The 11,360-nt window shown below is 36.6% G+C and overlaps 1 protein-coding gene across 1 annotated transcript in view; it reads left to right on the top strand.

Annotated features, from left to right (window-relative positions):
* The first annotated feature begins 201 nt into the window (after positions 1 to 201).
* Positions 202 to 11,360, top strand: part of NPL (N-acetylneuraminate pyruvate lyase) — a 37,810-nt gene continuing 26,651 nt past the window's right edge. The window contains exons 1-4 of the mRNA XM_039358557.1: positions 202 to 322; positions 2,159 to 2,259; positions 3,626 to 3,699; positions 6,001 to 6,088. Of these exons, the coding sequence (XP_039214491.1) occupies positions 2,195 to 2,259; positions 3,626 to 3,699; positions 6,001 to 6,088 (227 nt within the window). The 5' untranslated portion in view covers positions 202 to 322; positions 2,159 to 2,194. The remainder of the gene's footprint in view (positions 323 to 2,158; positions 2,260 to 3,625; positions 3,700 to 6,000; positions 6,089 to 11,360) is intronic.

Here is an 11,360-nt window from a genome sequence, read left to right as displayed (position 1 = left end):
AACAAGGACGAACTTCCTCTTCACCATAAAGCTCTTGGCACTTTCCGTAGGATATAAGCATTTGAATTTCACTCCGCTATGAATCCCTTTTGACGCTTCCACGTTTGATATCTCAGCGAACAAAACTTCTCAATCTCGGATACTGTAGTATAAAGAGTTAAGTTCAAGGCAGCGGACTTAAGTATTGCTTCCGGGCATGCTCAGTGTTTCCCAAAAGTGGGTGGGGTATGAGAGAGAGAAAAAATAACGAGAGAAGAGCCGGGGAGAAGACATCTCTTCTGTTTAGTGTGATTTTAAACCAGGTGTTCCGGATAGCGGAGTGGTAAGTTTATTGTATATTATATCTTTGGAGAATATTGACATAACTTGGACTGAAAAGAAGAGTATGAGGATAGAACCCTCCTTTGGGTGCAAAAAGATCTCAAAACACCCCCAAACAAAACGAAAACAAGAAAAAATCATGACAACTCAGATTGAGCAAACGAAGCCAATGACTGGTTAAACATCTGTGCTGTAGCTGATTTTCTTCTTTTTAAATATCTTTATTAAATTTCAAAATCAAACGTTAAAATACAAATAACATAAAAGGAAAAAGGGAAAGGGAATATTGGGACAAGTTAAAAGTGACAAGAAAAAAAAATCCATCAAATAGCGATGTAGTAGTGACCTCCGAATTTTATTCAGTTGTAAGACAATAATATATAAGTATGTTTTTACATGGGCTTAGAGGAATTTAGGAACTGGTTTTTAATTTTTGCAAAAAACTAAGTTTGGCTCCCGCCAAGGAAATTGGGTTTACTTGTACTCATGTAAAACATTAATAATCCAGTGCCTTCATTTAGATCAGTGGTTCTCAACCTTTTTAATGCCGCGACCCCCAACCGGTCGTAAATCGAGGACTACTCAACCGGTCGTAAGTTGAGGACTACTCAACTGGTGCAGTACCGTTTGCAGAATGGGACTTTTGGCAGGCTCAGCAGGGCAGAGACAGCCTGGACAATTCCTATTGGCTTTTGAAAGCCAATAGAATTAGACTCTATTCAAGAGAGTCTATTCTATTGGCTTTCAAAAGCCAATAGAATAAAAGGGAGTAGCACAGCTAAGGAAAAGGGGGGAAAAATGGCGGACTGCGTTGTTTGGCGACCCCCGTGAAATGGTCGTTCGACCCCAAATGGGGTCCCGAACCACAGGTTGAGAATCACTGATTTAGATGAAACTTACAGAATATTGGAGTTAGCAATGAGTTTTATAAAATTGTTTCTCAGACTGGATGATTGTGTTTGCGCAATCCATAAGGCTGTGCCAGAAGACCCACCTATCATACGTTGCTGCCTGTTAGGTGTTCTGAGAAAAGCCGGATTTAAATTAGTTTTCTGTACATAAAGAGAAAGCAATGACTTCTCTCTGTCTGAAAACATGAAAGTAAGAGATTACACTTTAGATCACCTTTATTCTCTACAATTAACAGGAACCCACACTACTAACACTCCTTTATACAAATAAAATGGTTCTATAATATTAACCAAAGTAAATTATATACTGAGTCCATGGAAGACAAATGCCAAATGTTCTAGTAATATTGGGTAAATGACCAAGGAAAAAAATCTCAAGGCTCTTCATGTAATAGAAGAAAAAAAAACTTGCTTTGTAAGCTGGAAAAAGAGCATAGGATGGTGCTCTTTGGATTATGACAAAATAAAATGTAACAACACCTAACAAAATTCATTGACCTGTTGGGCTGAAATTTCATATCCTCTTAATGAAGTTACTATTCCTGAAATTTAGGATTTTTTTATTATTATTAATTTTAATGCTAGTTAATGAAAGAGATAATTGTGATCTGAGTTGAATTGAGGGGTCTCTGGACCAGCCCAAAATGAATAAACCTGTTTTCTAAATCCACTGAACTGGGGTCCAAACCAAAACTTCTGTTCATCAGTAGTTAGATCCCAAGAATATTCTTTGTTCTGTGTTGTTGATGTAACTCCACAAAGCTGTTTAAATCTGTAATGTTACTACAGGATTTGTGACCAGAGCCCTATAGCAGAAATAGTAAGTAATGTGCTTGGAAGATGTTCTGATATTCTTTTGGTCCTGAACTTTGCCTTAAAGTTTTAGTATTAACACTGCTCAGTACTTTTTTTTTTGCTTATTCCAGGCAGATTTCTTTTATATCTCTGACTCAGCTTGTTTCATGGCATTCCAGAAGAAACTGCAAGGGCTGGTTGCAGCCACCGTTACCCCAATGACTCAGGAGGGGTAAGTGTTTTGTTAATGCTAAAAGCAATATTAGTTCAGTACATTAAATTAAATGTACCATATCCAAACATCTTCAAATAAGGGGGCAATGGCCTTCTGGATAGCAACAATTAGATTTTATCATATTTGTTTTTTGGTTCTTGGAAGTATTTAACTTGCTTGAATTGCCTGAACTACCTTTATTCAACTACACAAATGGAATGTATACTTTGCAATTCTCCCCTCCTGACTTCTACATTTGCCATAATCCATTTTTCCTCTGCAGATTACTTTTATCTTCCCTGTATTTAACGATTACTTTGTTAAATGTTGATATGTGACACCTATCAATATAGCTCGGTATACAAATCCTCAGGTGTGTCTGAAGTAGTTTTTCAGTTTCTAACCCAGGCATGTCAAACTCGCGACGTCACGTGATGTCACTCAACGTATCGGAGCTTTTTCGCCATTGCCAGCAATGGGGTGGGCACGGCTCTGGTAGGATGAAACCGGCCCGTGGGCCGGCAGTTTGACACTCCTATTCTAGTCTATGTAGATTCCTCCATGAGATGCAGAAGGTCCCAATGCAGTATCATGCCACTGTAGTATGGAATAAACCAAGAATTTTTAGAAAAGATACTATCATTTGGCACTAGCCAATTTGTAAGAGGAAAATAACAGACTTGGGTCTGATATTGTAAGCAGTCTTTTCTTCTCAATATTTTGGAGACATTGTAGGCACATCCAGCTCCCATGCAAAGTCCTAGTGCTGGGAAAGGTGGAATGAAACAGAGGAGAATGATCAGCAGCAGACAAGATTACAATAGCAATGGGTGTACACCATTGGAAAACTTGAAGGGTCGGATTAGGCATAGATCATCCTGGAGAAATTCTATTTATGTCCTTGTTGAAAGTTGACCCTGGTTTGGTGGTACATCATTTTTTTTTAAACAAATACACCTGTCAGAGACTTCATCCAACTTTATCCTTAATTATTAAGGATCTAGATCACTTGATAACTCTTATTTAGTAAACTGACTTTTAATAGGAAAGATGATATAAATGTCTTTCTATGTGTGCTAAAACTTTGTCCAAAGCAAAATCTTGAAAGTCAAATAAAAATTCAACTCTTAACAGATTTTATTTTGAACCATTTTCTGCTTGCTTTTATAAACTAAATTTTCCCCTTCATAAAGTGTGCTTTGAAGGGAGGGGGCGGGAAAGCTGTTTATTAGATCTTATTCACTATTTTGTGCCAATGACAGAAGAAGGAAAAAATTCTGAATCTCCATCTTCAAGAAGTTTAGTTTGTAAGTTGTTACTTGTAAAAGATTTTTATAACTAGCTCCGTCTGCTCTGTATGTTCCTTTTTTCTTTTTTCTTTTAGAAACATCAATCTCTCTCTGATTGGGCAGTATGTGGATTACCTAATAAATCAGCAAGGTATCAGGAATGTATTTGGTAAGACACAGATTATAACTTGTATTTCAAGGAAACTTTTCTTTTGAATAAAAGGGACAGCTTCTGGTTTAGAAGTAGATACAGTATCAAACATGGATAACCAAGAGATAACTATGAATGGTGGCTTATCAGCATATGACCAAACTGAATACAAATTCACTCCATTTGATTCCATTTTGTCTCTCCCTTGGTATAAATGGCTAATTAAATTAGAAGAGGTGTACTAAGGTAAGTAAATTAATTACTAAATAAAAGTTTGAGATTATGTGTCCAAGCAAGCTAGGATTTAAAAACCCTCAACTGCCTTAGTTTAGCAGCACTTCTTAAAAAGAAACAGGAGCTCACAGCCAGAGCAAGCAGGAGAGTAAATGGGAAGTTAGGCAAGAAAGCTTGGGATTTGCAGAGCTGATCTTCCAAGGTTTTGCAAATAATGTTTAGCTGATTAGTAGCAGCTGTTTTGTGGGGGGAGGATGCTGTACTCACTTATTTGTTGAGCACATGATCTGAGGGGAATGTCTTATCAGCTTGTGCTAACTTACTTGACCTCAGAACTAGCAAGAGGATGGACCTGCATTCCTTAGCTAGCCATTCAAGGCTTGGCTAGCCCTCTGTAGAAAAGAAAAGAGCAACAGTACTTGGAATAAGGATACAGGAGAATAATTAGGAGAAACAGTTTTGTGAGGAAGATTAAGAGGAGAAGGAACTATTGCACCACAGGTGCATTGAAGCAGCAGCTACTGTGAAATGTTTGAGTGGCAAATATATGCCAGTTATACCTGTTGCAAATGGAAGCTTCTCTCCTTGCTGAAGGAGAAGCTGAAAAGGGTGGAGACCAGCCTTATTTAAGATTCATCAGGAAAAGTAACGAACATGTGGATATTATACAGAAAGTTCTTTATAAAGGAATGAGATTGCCAAGAGAACATAGCATAAGAATTTATCAAGGAACAGAGGAGACAGGCCCCAGTGGAAGAGCAATTATGCTTCTCAGGTGTCAGATGATACCAAGCTGATGGTTAATTACATAGAAGACAAGAATCACAGTTCAAAATTACCTCAACAGGCTTGAACATTGTGCCAAATGGAACAGGGTTTAAGGATCTGGGCATGTTGATTTTCAAAAAAGGAGACTAACAAAAATAATAATAGTGGTTTAGCAATATCTAACATACTGTCTTATGCAAAATGGGACAGATCTGTTCTCTACTGAAAGTATGAGTAGGACCCCCCCCCCCAAAAAAAAACCACAGGACAGAAAGACTCAGGCTAATTTTAAGAGCCCTGATGGCAGAGATGCTAAATACTCTGCCAAGCAAGTCTGCCCAGAAAAATAATATACTTTCCTCAGTGGTAACTTTTTAAGTGGGCTAAATGGCCAAATGTTTAGCATCCTGAAGCAGATGATTTCCTACCTCATATCTTCCATCATTCCAACCATATGCTGAGTATGATCATGGATTGTTTAAATGTAATAAGATATAATCTTAATTTCAGGCTTGACTCAGGGTCCTTTCCCAGTTCATTTACTAAGTGCTGCAGAAGCATTTTGATCCCTGGCTTATGTTCACACACTTTCGATATACCATATTCAAGTACTGTTGGGGAGAAAACCCTGTACAGAAAGTGTTCCTTTATTGCAGGTATTTGGAAAGCTGCTCACTTAAAATAATGGATTGGGTTTTAGAAATAATAAATAATTGACTCTAAAGTCTTAAACTGAAAAGTTAAATATTTTTTAACTTAGATGGATTATCTCTACTGCCGTCCAAATGTATTGATACTGATGTTTTGGGATGTGGCTGAACATTCCCAAGTGTCTGACACATTTGATGGGCATTAGATGAGAAAGGCTTCTTGTACAAACAACAAAACTTGGGAGAAAACAGTAAACCATCAGAAATAAGAAATAAATGCATGTAAGTTGCAGATGTACTGAACAGAAAAAAATATTTAGATTTCTCAGTATTAAGAAAATGCCTGTCATCCTTGCTCGGTTTTTCTATTTTGATTTTTCTAGTTGGTTTAGTTTTAATTATTCCTGTTGGTTTTTATTTCCAAATATATCTGTTGTGAATGCTCCCACATAAAACTGTTTTAACTTGCCACCTGAAGTTTTGAGGGATGTGGCCAAGTGAACTCTAGGGAAGATGCCACTATTAGGTTTTGATATTTACAACCACTTTAGATGCCTTGTAGGGAATGGAATGTAAAGCTTATTTTAATCTTCTTTGTTAGTTTCTTTCATAATCATTTTATATTCTATTCTTTTTAATATATCAAATGTATATATTTTAACTATAGTGAATGGAACAACAGGAGAAGGTCTATCCCTAAGCATTCAGGAGAGAAAACAGTTGGCAGAGGAATGGGTGACCCAAGGCAAGGATAAGTGAGTAATTTTTATGCCAAATGTTGCATTGTTTTCTGTGAAATTGTTGCCTAAGTACAATAAGCAAAGACACTAGATTGTGAAATCTGCATTCTCCTATTGATGCTGTTGCTTTGGGGGAGGAGGGGTTAAATACCAGTGAGTGAGATTGTTTTCACAGAATATTGTAGAAACGGTTATTTATAATAAGATCATTGTTGCTTGCAAATTCTCTGCTTCTTCCTGTTGTTGAACAAAGAGGAAAAATAGGAAGTGATTACTATGACAGTTTGCCTCAACCTGGTTCATTTCAGAGCTGGACCTGGTTGTTTATAATTCTTGATGGTTGGCTATGCAACTGTCAATTAAGTTCAACACATCTGGAAGATACCAGATTGGATACATTGAATTAGTTATATGTGCCTTATTTTGTAACTCAAGCAGAAGTGGGACTTTAAATGCTGCTGAACAATAACTCCCAACATGCTTTACCATTGGTCATGTTGGCTGAGGCTATTGGAAGTGGTAGTTCATCGTTAGACGTAGATCCAGAGACTGACATTAAGGCAAAAAAAGATTGCATCTGGAGAAAGGGATAATACTGCTGAGCAAGACCAGATTCTTGTGCAGTAATTCTGGTTCAGAAATGAGAATAACTCCTTTATGAACTCCACTCCATCAGAGTATTTGTACTGTGACTTTGTAGCTGCTTTCATTGTGATCACTTAGATTCTATGCAAAGACCTTTTTTCCAAGGACAAAACACCAAGACATAAAAGTGTAGATCCGGCATCAGGGGAGAGAGAGCTGATGGAGAGTTGTTGTTCAAGCTGTGTTATTCACCTGAAGGCAGGGCAAGAAGCAATGGATGGAAACTAATCAAAGAGAGAAGCAACCTAGAACTAAGGAGAAATTTCCTGACAGAACAATTAATCAGTGGAATGACCTGCCTCCAGAAGTGGTGAATGCTCCAAAACTGGAAGTTTTTAAGAAAAGACTGGACAGCCATTTGTCTGAAATGGTATAGGGTTTCCTGCCTGAACAGGGGGTTGGACTAGATGAGCTCCAAGGTCCCTTCCAACTTTATTATTATTATTGATAAGCTGATAATTACGCTGATTGGCTGTATGAAACTCTGAGCATTTCGAAGACCTTTGACCCTTGTTTCAGTTATAGATGCTGCTGTTTTCATTACCAGTCCCAGCTGCCTCTGTTCCTAACATGTCAGTGTCCTCATTTCCTGCACCAGGAAGATTGTTTCCTTTCCCACACCCTCCCAGTATCACCAGCCAATGAGAAAAACATCCACTGAACAAAGTACTAGCTAGGTTTGGAGAGAAAGCTAGATTGCCCCCAATAAAATAATCATGGGCTGGCAGAAAAATATTCTTAAGTTTTGGAGTCGGTCAGTAGTATATATGCCTTTTGAAGGAAAAGCTCTCTCAACTGTTAGCAGATACAAAATAATTAAAGGTTTGACTTTTTTTTATTGAAAATTTTTGAATTTTACAAAACAAATCCCTTCCCCAAACCCCCCCCCGCCCTCCCATACCCTCCCCCATCTCCCCAAACCTCCCATACCCTCCCTCAACCTTCCCAGAGCTGAGTACAGGCTTAATTAAAATTTTTCAAAAAAAATAAAAAATAAAAAAAAAACTTAAAACACATATAAATCCTAAACAAATCTAAATACATTAAATTAAACAGATTATCTTCTCTAAAAGATAATAATTGCAAACATTAAACACACATTATAATATACTCTAAACATTTTCTAGTATTATACTTATATTATTATCCATCATTCTATATAGAATCCCCAAAACACAAATTTAAACATTACTTTCTTTAAATATCTATACCTACAATATAAGATCTAACCTCCCTCTTTCTTTACTCTAAAACACAAAAATAAGCATATAAACATTCATTATACCATTAAAACTGAATACTCTTTTGAATAGTTAAACTAAATGCTTAAATTTAAACTTCTTATCTAAAATTTTCATTCAATCTCCATAATCTTCTCTCCTATCAAATAAAAAAGAACTTAAAAAACATATAAATCCTAAACAAGTCTAAATACGTTTAATTAAACAAATTACCTTCTCTTAAAAATAATAATAATAATAGAAAGAGAAAAAGAAAAGAAGAGAAAAAGAAAAAAACCCAATCTTTAAACAAATTATAATATACTCTAAACCTTTTCATATCATACTTATATTATTATCCATCATTTTATAATATACTCTAAACCTTTTCATATCATACTTATATTGTTATCCCAAAACACATATTTAAACATTACTTAAAACATTAAAATTCCCTTATACCTATTTAAATCTTTACCAATAACAAATTCCTCCACAGTAAACACATTCCTTCTCTTATCCATAAACCTCTTAAAGGTAGCTCCCAAAAATTTATGAATCTTTCTTCTCCCGCAATCTCAATAGTCTTCTGAGTACTTAAACTAAGTACTTAAACTTAAACTTCTTATCTAAAATTTTCATTCTATCTCCATAGTCTTCTCTCCAATAACCAGTTCCATCCACTATAAACACAATCCTTATCAGTCTCTCTTGTCCATAAACCTCGAAAGAAGTGCTTTAAAATCTGCCCTTAAAGGTAGCTCAAAAAAATTTGTAAATCCTGGTTCTCCCACAAACTCAGGAACCAATACTTGTGAAGCTTCCTTAACCTCCTTCTTCTGTTGGTCTTTTTATTTACATTTATATGTTGCACAAGTTGTCCTCTGCTCCTTCATCTCGACTTGTTGAGGCCCCTCAAACTGAGATTTCACATTTTTCATTAATATAGGCTCTTCACACTGCAATTCTGCCCTTAAAGGTTGCTCCAAAAAGTTTATAAATCCTACTTCTCCCGCAGATTCAGAAACCAATACTTGTGAAACTTCCTTGAGCTTCTTCTGTTGATCCTTTTCTTTACAATTGTATGTTACACAGGTTGTCCTCTTCTCCTCCATCTCTACTTGTTGAGGCCCCTCAAACTGAGATTTCCCAATTTTCATAAGTGTAAGCACTTCAGACTGCAATTCTGCCTTTTTTTCTTCCAAAGCTTTAAACGTGGTAGGTGGCGATGAACATACCCCCAGGACCGAAGTATAAAAGTCTTTTGCTTTAGAAACAGTATTAAGACTATAACGTATCCCCAGGTAACTCACCACCATTCCAGTCGGAACATCCCATCTAAACAAAATTTGTCTCTTTTTAAGTTCGTCTGCTAAAAAAGCAAACTCCTTTCTTCTTCTTAAAATTTTAGATGGGATCTCCTTTAAAATTATAACATCTTGTGAAGCAATTTGAAACCTCTTCTTATAAAAAGCTTGTATAATTTCATTGCGTAGGGATCTTTTCCCAAAATAAATTACCACATCTCTTGGCAAATTCTTTTGCTCTGCCACCACAGAGTTAACTCTAAATATCTGTTCAATTTCACTAAGTATTTCCTCTTTTTCTCTATTCAAAATCACAGCAAAGTCCTTTGCAACCATCTCTCTCAGATCTCCTTGCACAGACTCACCCAAACCTCTGATTCTTAAGGCATATTCCATTTGTTTATATTGAAGCATAAGAATCTCATCTTGAAAATTTTTCATCTCTTTTTTCATGCTTTCAAATTTCCCCTCCATCAATTCCACTTTTTCTACTACTTCTTCTACGCGAGAATTCAGCTTTTCAAGAACAGAGGCAACTCCTTTTAGAGCCAAAACCATCTCTTGCCTCAAAGTCTTATTGTTTTCCTCTAAAATCTCTTTCATTTCTCCCCTAATTTGAAGTATAACATCTCCCATCATATCTTGCAAATCCTTCACCATTGTTGACTGTGCCAAAGAAGAAGGTAAAGCTATTGATTTAGATTGTTGCGCTGATGATGACACCGAAGAAGAAGCCACCTTAGGAGCTGTAGGGATTACTGGACGCTTTGGAGCCATCTTAAAAAAAATCTTTGCTCCTTCTTAGAAATTGCAAAAATTAAGCAAAGGAAAAAAAGAAATTGACTCCATAAAATCAAAAAAAAAATCCTTCAAGAGGAGATCATTATAATAAAAAAGGAGTTCAAAAAAAGAGAAGAGAAAAAGAAAAAAAATAATTAAATAGAAAAAATCCATTCCATTTTTTAAAAGTACAAAAGTACAAGAAACAAAACAAAAAAGTTAAACAAAAATAATAATACTGACACTCCATTCCAATCATTAAAAAAAAGGGGGAAAGGGAAAAAAGAAACACCAAAAAGCCTGCCGATCACCATTCTATCTTCCCGAAAAAAAAAAAACACCGAAAGGCTTGCCGATCGCCATTTTACTTTCCCTTTCAACAAAGGAAAAAAAAATAAAAAGAGGGAATATAAAAGTGAAAATAAAACTTTAAACTTAAAATCCAAATAAAATCAAAGAAAGCAAAAACTAAATCCTCTACTCAGCTCTGTCCGCTTCTAAGAAAAACTCACCAGTTCACTTTAATTGCGGAGGTGGTTGCAGCGGCTTGTTTTGTCCCTAGGGACAAAAGCAGCTGGGAAGCAGAGACAGTCTGAACTCCGTGGGAGCACTCTTTTCACCCCCCCCCCAAAAAAAACTTTGGGGGTGCATAAGAGGCTCTACCACTATTCAGACAACCCTCTTCCCCCCCCCCTTTGCCCGGGAGGGGTTTTTTGAACCGCTGAACAGCTGATGTCCACTGTTCATAGCGATTCAAACACTTACCCAGGAGGACGGCTACAAAGTAGCCGCCATCGCGCGCGCAGATCCACCGGAAGGTTTGACTTTTTTCACTTAATATGTAGTTTCAAGTAAATGGTTCTGGATACCTGCATGTAAGATTATATGATGTGATTGAAACTATTCCCTTTTTTAGAGATGCGTAAAATACAGGTAGCCCTCAGCTTACAGCCATTCATTTGGTGACTGAAGTTGCAACAGCATTGAAAAAAGTGACTTATGACCATTGTAGCATCTCCATGGTCAAGTGATCCAAATTCGAAGTCTTGGCAATTGGCACATATTATAACAGTTGCACAGTCCCAGGGTCACGTGAACACCTTCCCAGCTGGCTTCCAATAAGCAACCTCAATAGGGAAAGCCAGATTTGCTTAACAACTGTATGATTCAAGTAACTGCAGTGATTCACTTAACAACAGTGTCAAAAAGGTTGTAAAATGGGGCACTGCTCACTTCACTGTCTTGCTTAGCAATGGAAATTTTGAGCTCAATTGTGGTCATATGTTGTGTACACTTTTGAGAGCAAGCAACAAAATTTCATTTTTAAGGTGTGGC

Source organism: Crotalus tigris, unplaced genomic scaffold, assembly GCF_016545835.1.
Source record: "Crotalus tigris isolate CLP2741 ecotype Arizona unplaced genomic scaffold, ASM1654583v1 scf7180000019024.823168, whole genome shotgun sequence".
Taxonomy (NCBI): domain Eukaryota; kingdom Metazoa; phylum Chordata; class Lepidosauria; order Squamata; family Viperidae; genus Crotalus; species Crotalus tigris.
Note: the sequence above shows the minus strand (reverse complement) of the source record. Positions and strands in the feature narration are given on the sequence as shown.